The 10,937-nt window shown below is 45.5% G+C and overlaps 1 protein-coding gene across 1 annotated transcript; it reads left to right on the top strand.

Annotated features, from left to right (window-relative positions):
* Positions 1–1,797: 1,797 nt before the first annotated feature.
* LOC133410805 (NXPE family member 3-like) lies at positions 1,798–8,770 on the top strand. Its single transcript, XM_061692339.1, has 5 exons — positions 1,798–1,884; positions 2,534–3,312; positions 5,405–5,475; positions 5,561–5,767; positions 8,135–8,770. The coding sequence occupies exons 1-5, from the start codon at positions 1,798–1,800 to the stop codon at positions 8,698–8,700; spliced, it is 1,710 nt and encodes a 569-aa protein (XP_061548323.1). The 3' UTR covers positions 8,701–8,770.
* Positions 8,771–10,937: the final 2,167 nt, after the last annotated feature.

The following is a 10,937-nucleotide window of genomic DNA, read 5'->3' as shown; positions in this document are numbered from 1 at the left end:
GCGTGTAATGTTACTCGTCCTGCTGCTGCGGTGGACATGAATAACGCCCCCAGCCCCTCGGGTCACATCACACAGCAGAGACGCACATCATAAAGACACACAAAAAGGAGCGCAGAATGCCTGTGACTAATGGAGAAGGTCAACAGCGAGTTCAGCCTGAACGTGAGATAACACACACAACCAGAAGTGAAGGAATAATCTATGTCAAGTAAGTTATTTTTTTAAGAAGTGACATTTAACAGTTGAAGAAGTTTTGTGTGAGGCTTTTCTGCAAGCTTTGTGTGGCTTTTGACTAAAGTTGAGTGCATGTCCATCTGTATTTGTGTCTCCAGACAGAAGCTATAGATAGATGGCAGGTCATCAGGGCCCACCAGGGCCCCAAAAAGTCATCTGGATAGGAATGATCCAGATTTGGTAATCTTTTTTTTTTTTTTTTTTTTTTTTGCTATCCCGATCAAATTGATCTTTCGGATAGCATCGATCTGTTTCGGATCCCACAAAATCAGCATGACAGACTCCAGATTCGAGGTCTTCGAAGAGGCCGACGACCGGGATTCATGGCCGGAGCATCCCAAACATGCTCAGTCGGGTCGAACACGTCTGGTGAGTATTCTGGAACTGAGGCGAATTGTGGACACTCGGAGCCCTCTTCCGAACTTGAGTCTGGACAGCATCTGTTTGCAAGCTGGAGCCACAAATCGTGTACCAATAAAACAGCTTTCATTGTCACTGCTTAGACTTACTGTAATTTGTTCCATGTGTCGTTATGCTAATGAACACAAGGAGGTTCATTATATTTTGGTCACCCTCCAGGTCAGATTTCCGCATCTTCGGTCTTCTTGATTTTGCAGACAGTGACAGTGATGGAGAATTTATTATTATTTTTTAAAATTAACCTATTTAATAACAGATTATACATTTGACAAATAGTTTAGAACTTTCAATATATTACACTATATTTGGCCATTATTTAAAAATATTTTAAATCTATCATACTGTATGATATATGTCTATCTATCATACTGTATGATATATGATATATATATATTATGATATATAAAAGAATACAAAGGGAGTAATGAGTAACTAATATCCTGTGCAATAAGCACTTCACACAAAAACGGTATGAGTAAATATCCTCACCTTGTGGCATTTACACAACAACAATAACCGTGAGGGACTGCAGGTAAATAGTTGATTGCATGAGCTGTTTAAAGGGCTAGATCAGGGGTGTCAAACTCATTTTTGTCACAGGCCACATCGTAGTTATGACTTGCTTCGGAGGGCCCCTACAACTGTGAACCCACATAAATGAAAGATTACCTCATATACAGTGTACACAAAACATTGATGTATAGCCATTTTTGAAATCAGAAGCCTATAAAAACACGTTTTTCAACTATTACATTTCTTTTCAAAGGGGGATTGTTAACAAAAAAAAAAATGCTTGCAAATATTGACACGGAAGGGCTAGCTAGTCAAAACAAACATCGACTTTACGTTCGGTTTTGTCTGGCACGAGGCGCGCTAAAGAACTGCCAGCAAAAAAGGTCATTTCAAATTCAGATGAAAAAAACAACAATAAATGAAAGGTAATGGCAACAAGCACACATTGGAATCTATATTTGCTTTACAACAATATTAAGTCTTTTATTAATATATTGGAGGTGAATTCTATTCCTGATTTTGTGGCATTCGAGAGGCCCTGCCTAGTGGACGGGTCCGCCCTGATCATCAGGTTACTTCCTCGACATCATCATTATTGCGGGCCCCACGGCAGATACGCACACGGTCGCCATGTCCCGAAATGTTTGGAAATATATCGTCAGCATTCTCATCTTGTTCGGCCTCATCTTCCTGCTGCGCAGCATCACCATTGAGCAGGTGAGAGAAACCAATCTTTTTTTTTTACAGTTTACATACCCTGGCAGAATTTGTAACTGAATTTGTAACATGAGCACCATTCTTTAAAGAAAACCTGAGGGATCAGGAAAAACACATTTATTTCATTTTTTAAAGGGATTCAAATTAAACTAAGGCATTTCAGATGAGCACAATCAGTGGCCTAACAATTAATTGCATTAAAACAGATGTTTTGTCTTCATGACGATCATTCTACAGATTGGAAGAGAATAGGAAACAAAACAGCAATAAACCCACTTGTCAGATCGGGTCATTACTTCGTAAATGGTATCGGAATGAGGACTTGCTCTTCGATTGTCGTGTGTGGAGCCGGCAGCTACTCCATAGCTTAATGGCACAATTGGTAACTGCCTTCTAGTAGAAGAGTGTTACATTTTTCTGCCTATCACTATACGTCATTGGCATAGAGAGATGAACAATGATACATTATTTGTAGGAAAGGAATAATCATTTTCTGACCAATTCTGTGAAATTGGATAATTTTCTGCGGTACACCTGATGATCTTTCACAGCATGCCAATGTGCCACTGCACAGTGGTCGGGAATCACTGGGTTACAGTGATCATTAGTCAAAATATCATGTCCTATGCATAACGTGTCATCTCTTCAGAACTGGAACTACCAGAGAGTACCGCCACTGTACAAGGTCCAGAACTGGATCCAGTCATCAAACCTCTATGGAAGCCTCTTAAGGTTTCACCGTAATCGCACCTGTCCACATCTGGGCCAGCCGCCATCATCTGAAGAAGAGCTGGAGGAACGCAACCTGTTGGACTCCATCGATTGGCCCCAGCCGCCGTCTGGCTCCGCACCGCCCGCCCTGACCCAGACGAGTGACCCGGCCCACAGCCTGTTTACAATCGTCCCCTCCCAAAACGGACAGCGTTGGTACGTGGGCGACCAGCTGGAAGTGCAAGTCCACCTGCACGACTTCAATGGCCGACATAAGCGCTACGGCGGAGATTTGCTGTTGGCTCGGTTGCACTCCCCAAAATACAAAGCGGGCGTGGCCGGGCAGGTGCTGGACCACAAGAACGGACTTTATTCCGCTCGATTCCCGCTTCTGTGGGAGGGCTCGGCTCAGGTCGGGCTCACCATGGTGCACTCGAGCGAGGCCGTCGCCGTGTTGCGGCGGATGAGGGAGAAACAGCCTGATCGGGTGTACTTCTCCAGCATCTTTCGCCGAGGCAGTCATTCTGAGAAGATGGAGTGCAACGTGTGCCTGCTTCAAGACAAGGGGCCGCTGTGCAACTTCACGGACCCTCACTCCGGCGATCAGTGGTACTGCTACAAGCCCAAAATGCTCAGCTGCGACACCAGAATCGACCACGCCATTGGAGGCTACCTCGAAAACCTCATCACCAAAAAGGAATCTTTGCTTTTTAAAAGGTTCGTACACTCAGTGATTAATTGACATGAGCCATTCCAAAAGTATTTCAGATAGAACAAGCCGTTGACCTCCAAAATCACATTGGGACACTGGAAAGTTCACCCCTGAAATTGAACTCGAACTTATTTTCATCCCTGTATCAGAATCAGAATCAGAATCATCTTTATTTGCCAAGTATGTCCAAAACACACAAGGAATTTGTCTCCGGTAGTTGGAGCCGCTCTAGTACAACAAACAGTCAATTTACAGAACACTTTGGGGACATAAAGACATTGACAAAAAACAATTGTGCAAAAAGATGCAGAGTCCTCTAGCACTTAGAGCAGTTCGAACGACTAATATTGCAATAGTCCGGTGCAATGACCATTGTGCAAAGGGCGCTGAGACTTCAAGGAGTGTATGCGGTTTAAAGTGACGAGTAGTGCGATCATCTGGGACAATGTCGGTTGTGCAAATGTTACAGATACTCCTCAATCAGTGTGCAAATGGAGCAGATGCTACTCTGGCATGAGTGGCCAGTATATGCAATAGTGCAGCATGGCGAGACAACTACAGTGAGTGCACAAGTAATAAATAATTGGCCCCACAGAAATGTGACAACGAACTCAAGTAAAAAAATTGCCAGCTTGTTGTAATGGAATTATAGGTTAGGTGTTTAAGAAGTTGATCGCAAGAGGGAAGAAGCTGTTGGAATGTCTACTAGTTCTAGTTTGCGTTGATCGGTAGCGCCTACCTGAGGGAAGGAGCTGGAAGAGCTGGTGACCGGGGTGCAGACGGTCCGAGAGGATTTTGCACGCCCTTGTCTTAGTTCTGGCAGCGTGCAAGTCCTCAATGGTGGGTAGGGGGGTACCGACAATCCTTTCAGCAGTTTTGATTGTCCGTTGCAGTCGGAGTTTGTCCTTTTTTGTAGCAGCACCAAACCAGACTGTGATGGAAGAACACAGGACCGATTCGATGACCGCTGTGTAGAACTGTCTCAGCAGCTCCGGTGGCAGGCCGTGCTTTCTCAGAAGCCGCAGGAAGTACATCCTCTGCTGGGCCTTTTTGAGGACGGAGTTGATGTTGTTCGCCCACTTCAGGTCCTGAGAGATTGTAATTCCCAGGAACTTGAAGGTCTCGACGGTTGACACAAGGCAGCTGGACAACGTGAGGGGCAGCTGTGGCGAAGGATGCCTCCTGAAGTCCACGATCATCTCTACCGTCTTGAGCGTGTTCAGCTCCAGGTTGTGTCGCCCGCACCACAGCTCCAGCCGCTCCGCTTCCTGTCGATATGCAGACTCGTCACCGTCCTTGATGAGGCCGATGACAGTGGTGTCATCTGCAAACTTCAGGAGCTTGACAGTCGGGTTCGCTGAGGTGCAGTCGTTCGTGTAGAGAGAGAAGAGCAGCGGAGAGAGGACACAACCTTGGGGCGCCCCAGTGCTGATGCTGCGTGTGGATGAGGTGGCCTCCCCCAGCCTGACCTGCTGTGTCCTGCCCGTCAGAAAGCTGTAAATCCACTGGCAGATGGCAGGTGTGACGCTGAGCTGGAGAAGCTTGGTTGAAAGGAGTTCAGGGATGATGGTGTTGAACGCTGAGCTGAAGTCCACGAACAGGATCCTCGCGTAGGTCCCTGCACTGTCGAGGTGTTCTATGACCTTCTGTTGAAAGGCTTTTTACAAAGAACAATCTATGGACCCAAATGCCTGGTTTTTAATGGCTCATTCTTAAAATGGTCTTGTTCGTCGATTTTATCGTTTCCCCCCGTTCTTTAGTTAAACCTCAAATTGTCTGGCTAGACTGTTTTTATCCACGTACCTTTCCCCAAAGCCCTCACAAGCCTGAGTGAGGTCCTTCCCTGTGTCATAGAAAGAAGTGGAACACCCAAAATCTGCAGCCATTGGAAAGCTCAACTCTAGACCAATCCCAATGAAGATTGTATATCTTTATGAACTTCCATTCAAAAGTTTTCTGTTGATGCGCGTAAAAGCTGATTCTTCCTTGTCCATGGATAACGCTTGTTCCGTTTTTGAGTGATCTTCATCTCTGACGCATGTATGTCATTGTTGCTATTCCTTTTGCAACCTTTGTAATCCACACTTTTGACGTCAGTGACGTAAACCTCAAGGTTCCCATCCACGCTTCCACAACAGACACCATCAATGTGCTGCCTGCGAGGAACGGTACTGCGCACCTTCAGACTAATGACTCTTACTTTTTGGGGGGCGTGGCAATTTATTCACACCATTGTGTCTTGCGTCAATGTAGAAAGCAGCAGTCAAAAACCAGGTCCCGTGCAGCTGGGGACGTCTGGGTACTACTACCAGGACTCGTGGAGGCCATTTGGCGGCATCACCATGCGGCGATTTGACGAGGCGTCTGCCATCACAAAGTGTTTGACCAACAAGCTGGTCTACATGTACGGCGACTCCACCCTGCGTCAGTGGTTCGAGTACCTCCTCACCGTGCTTCCAGGTGAGTGTTTTCGTCTCATAGCGTTGTGGTGGCTCGAGAGCAATTCAGTACTGAATTGTTGCAATATACTGTAGCGTTAAACTCTTGTTCACCACAGTTGTCTGGATTTTTTTGGGCAGGTCTAAAATGGGGCCCAGTGACACATGTAGCTTTGGGTGTAGACTTTCTGGTGTGAGTTGGCCCTCTCCCACAATATAAGTACTGAATGCCATCATTTCTTCTGTGGCTATCAGTCGCAATTGCGAGTTAGTGATTAAAACCTTCTACCTACGAAAACCTTCTTTGTACAACTACAGCGTGCAGTTACCCATCTAGCTATGCCCACAGCCCCCAAAACTGCATCTTCCCTCAAGTGTCACGTCACGCGCGGCATTGCGCCGATTGCGGCTACACTGCGAATTGACCGAGATAGCTATTAGCCGCGAGTGGGCTCGTTGGGTCCGTCCAATAAGCCACAGTCACGCTCAACATTCATCAGTTTACCCGTCAGCAGGATCATCAAAACCTGGGTCAATTTCTAGTACACCTTACACTCGGGATATGGATGTCTCCTGAGACAAAGACAGCAACGCAGTGTGTTTGGCATGTAGTCTGACACTCAAGCCATTGTTGACTGTCCAGAGGTAAGATGTCAGAAGTCGTCATCTTTACTCTTACAGAGTGAGATGTTTTCCCACAGTAAATACCATCATTACCCTGAAAGGAATGACAGGTGTGTCACCGCATGGTGGTGTCAGTTTTGTTTCCTCATTGTATTCAGGCTCTATCAGTGACAAAGACTTTGTTCAGGCAGTCTGGCATGATCCCTCAATTTGATGCGCCATGTCCAGTGTGCGCATCAAACCTTTAAGGTGAGAGCGCTCCTTCTCAGTGTACAAATGCACACGCGCTGTTGGGACCACCCTGAACTCCTCCCGAAGAGGCAATGGTGGGCTTTAACAAAGCCTATTACTTTTCTGACATTGTAATAATTCTTGATATTTGTTATTGAAGTAACAATGGCTGTGGGCTGTGTCACTTCTCGGTGGGGATGGCTCCCCACAGGTTGTCTTTCCTCATCTGGATCCTGAGTGCCTTTCCGTGTCTCTACACTATTAATCAATACGTGATGTGTGCGTGTGTACTTGCGGGTGTGTGTGTTCGTGTGGTTGTGCTTGCATTAATATGTGGGGAGAGGAGGGGGGGATTCTTGTATATTTCTTGCTATTTTAATTGTTTTTATCTTTGTAAAGCTCTTTGTGTTGCACCTTAACATATGAAAAGTGCTGCATGAAATAAATGTGACTTGATTCAGTGGGTGTTTTTTTTTATTGGTGCAAAGTGTCTTATACTAAGAGGTATACATACCTCAAGCAGTATTCTGCCCAGATCATGTATGCACAAACCTTAATGCCAATGAAGCTGGGAGGTTGTGTAAAACGTAAATAAAAAAAGAACACAATCATGTGAAAATCCTTTCAAACCTACATACAGTAGTACAAATAAATACACTACAAAAACAATATGTTTAATGTTCAAACTGATGAACTTTGTTTTTTCCAGCCAATATTCACTCATTTTGGATTTGATGCCTGCAATAGGTTCCAAAAAGCTGGGACAGAGGCATGGAGGACTAATTGTTGAAGCTTTGTAGGTGGAATCTTTCCCATTCTTCCTCGATGTACAACTTCGGTTGCTCAACAGTCGGGGGTCTCCGTTGTCGTGAGTGAGGAGTGTGGCCTTTGACCTGCTCCATGTGCAAAGTGTCCTGCGACAAATTCTTTTGTGATTTGGCGCTATATAAATACAATTGAATGAAATTGAATTGAATAAGCGGCACGGTGGCTGACTAGTGCGACACGGTGGGCGACTGGTTAGAGCGTCAGCCTCACAGTTCTGAGGACCCGGGTTCTATCCCCGGCCCCGCCTGTGTGGAGTTTGCACTTTCTCCCCGTGCCTGCGTGGGTTTTCTCCGGGCACTCCGGTTTCCTCCCACATCCCAAAAACATGCATGAATTGGAGATTCTAAATTGGCCATAGGCATGACTGTGAGTGCGAATGGTTATTTGTTTCTATGTACCCTGCGATTGGCTGGCAACCAGTTCAGGGTGTAGCCCGCCTCCTGCCCTATCACAGCTGGGATAGGCTCCAGCACGCCCGCGACCCTAGTGAGGAGAAGCGGCTCAGAAAATGGATGGATGGATGGAATTGAATAAACTGCGATATCATTGAGTAACAGCAGCCTTCATTGTCAAAATGATTGTACTGCAACGTGTTTCACTTTTTTTTCCAGTGCTTGAGACCATGTAAAAGTGTTCCTATAAAATATATACTGAACCCCCAGTTGCTCCTGACCACTTGTTTCCTCTTATCAATTCTACCCTGCAGAGCTGAAAGAATTCAATTTGCAGAGTCCAAAAAAGGTGGGACCCTTAATGGCGGTGGACAGCACCCACAACATCCTGCTCGAGTACCGCTTCCACGGCCCACCCACCCGCATCCAGCCCATCAGGGTCAGCAAGTTGCGCTACATCGCCAACGAGCTGGACGGCCTGGCCGGCGGTCCCGACACGGTGGTGGCGCTCGGCATCTGGGCTCACTTCAGCACCTACCCCGTGGAGGTGTACGTACGGCGCCTCCGGCACATCCGCAAGGCGGTAGTACGACTCCTGGATCGGGCGCCGGAGACGGTGGTGGTGGTCCGAACGGCCAACCCTCAGGCCCTGACCCAGGATTTCATCCTGTTTAAGAGCGACTGGTTTTCGCTGCAGCTGGACGTGGTGCTGCGCGTCATGTTCAAGGGTCTCGACGTTCTGCTGGTGGACGCCTGGCAGATGTGCTTGGCGCACCCGTACCACCCTCATGACCTGCATCCTCCTCGGACAATTGTCCAGAACATGGTAGACATGATGTTGTCCCACGTTTGTCGTGACGGGACAAAGAAGATTGTTTGATTTTCATAAATCGAATCAGGTTGAAAGTACAAAACTGTATACGGCCTCACTGAAAAGGGAAAAAAAAGACCACATTTGAATCGAAGTCATATATTTATAATAATAATAATCAGAATGGAGTGTAAAACTTTGGCATTTTTATTTTTTTCATGTAGAATTACGACCATTCTCACAACAGTGCGACTCTCTTCTCATATTGAAATATATATATTGAATATTCTTTTTCAGTGTGGTATTAATACAGTTCTGAATGAGATCTTAATCAGACTACTGTGTTTATACTAGTGGTGGCACATACGATGCATTTGGGGTTTCGTTATCATTTTTAACCAAGTGTCTTATCTCAGTATGCATGATTTTACCGAGGCTTTACACAATCAGGATTTTTGGGGCCGATCGATAACCGATCACGGATCCGATCACAAGATGGAGTAATGTGTCTATTTAAATTACTTGTTCATTTACTGTATATACTTGTGTACTGTATACTGAGTATCTTCAAAAGTATTCTCTCGTCAGGTCATGTATTCTAATCAGTCAGGTCAAACCAAGATTACAACATGACAGAAATAATGGGTGCTAACTTACTATAAATAAATTAGTGTAATTAAATTACTTCACACACACTGAACCTTTAGAGCGTGATTCGACAGAACGCTGGCGTGTTTCCTTACAACTGTTACGACATTAGCTTTGCGTTTTGTTGCCTGCTTGAGAGTCGTATCGTATTAAAATCTAAATCCACGTATTACGTGTTGTCTGTCTCGGACGTGTTGGCTGTCCCACACTGCCGACATATTTAAAAGAAAAAAACTTTATTGGCGGTGAAGGCCCTCGCACGCGATATACTGATGCCATGATCATACATAGACTTATTTGTGCACTGTTATGTTGTGCAACCTAACCTCAACTGTGAAACTACATGTCAGCAGGGCGCACCCAAAAACGACTGCATAATAGGATGTTTGTGACAAGAAGAGATATTGCTGTGGCCTTGGATCCACCCTGCTCAAGTTTTAAACACCGCCCTGAACACTGTATATAATCTCGCACTGAACGCTGAGAAAGCGCACATTTGAGCACATTTGAGGAGCTGCAGCCTTTGCTTGTAGAACATTTGTGCCCAGAATATTCTGCAATAAAGATCTTCTGAGAAGAAAGAGCTTCTGAATCAAGAGCTTCTGAGAAAGCACGGCCTGCCACCGGAGCTGCTGAGACAGTTCAACACAGTGGTCATCGAATCAGTCCTGTGTTCTTCCATCACAGTCTGGTTTGGTGCTGCTACAAAAAAGGACAAACTCCAACTGCAACGGACAATCAAAACTGCTGAAAGGATTGTCGGTACCCCCCTACCCACCATTGAGGACTTGCACGCTGCCAGAACTAAGACAAGGGCGTGCAAAATCCTCTCGGACCGTCTGCACCCCGGTCACCAGCTCTTCCAGCTCCTTCCCTCAGGTTGGTGCTACCGACCGACGCAAACTAGAACTAGTAGACATTCCAACAGCTTCTTCCCTCTTGCGATCAACTTCTTAAACACCTAACCTATAATTCCATTACAACAAGCTGGCAATTTTTTGACTTGAGTTCGTTGTCACATTTCTGTGGGGCCAATTATGTATTACTCGTGCACTCACTGTAGTTGTCTCGCCATGCTGCACTATTTGCATATACTGGCCACTCATGCCAGAGTAGCATCTGCTCCATTTGCACACTGATTGAGGAGTATCTGTAACATTTGCACAACCAACATTGTCCCAGATGATCGCACTACTCGTCACTTTAAACCGCATACACTCCTTGAAGTCTCAGCGCCCTTTGCACAATGGTCATTGCACCGGAATATTGCAATATTAGTCATTCAAACTGCTCTAAGTGCTAGAGGACTCTGCATCTTTTTGCACAATTGTTTTTTGTCAATGTCTTTATGTCTCGAAAGTGTTCTGTAAATTGACTGTCTGTTGTACTAGAGCGGCTCCAACTACCGGAGACAAATTCCTTGTGTGTTTTGGACATACTTGGCAAATAAAGATGATTCTGATTCTGATTAAAGAAGTTCATTTCCAGTCTCTGATTCTGACCAACATTCTCACCATCCGAAATTCAACGAACACGCGAAGGACTGGCAGAGAAAAGCCTCCTTCAACAGCGGTCAGATTTTTACAGTACTGCGTCAAAAGACACGCGACAAGGCTAAAAATAAACTAGCTTTTGAACTCAAATATACTGTACACGAT

The sequence above is a fragment of the Phycodurus eques genome, chromosome 12, assembly GCF_024500275.1.
Source record: "Phycodurus eques isolate BA_2022a chromosome 12, UOR_Pequ_1.1, whole genome shotgun sequence".
Lineage (NCBI taxonomy): Eukaryota > Metazoa > Chordata > Actinopteri > Syngnathiformes > Syngnathidae > Phycodurus > Phycodurus eques.
This window is presented reverse-complemented; position numbering and strand designations above follow the sequence as displayed.

What these genes read in the sequence shown, in the direction of transcription:
- LOC133410805 (XM_061692339.1), top strand. Translation starts at nt 1,798, where the DNA reads ATGTCCCGAAATGTTTGGAAATATATCGTCAGCATTCTCATCTTGTTC. An exon ending in GCAGCATCACCATTGAGCAG is followed by an intron (nt 1,885 to 2,533) that starts GTGAGAGAAACC and finishes TCATCTCTTCAG; the next exon opens with AACTGGAACTACCAGAGAGT. An exon ending in TGTGCTGCCTGCGAGGAACG is followed by an intron (nt 5,476 to 5,560) that starts GTACTGCGCACC and finishes GCGTCAATGTAG; the next exon opens with AAAGCAGCAGTCAAAAACCA.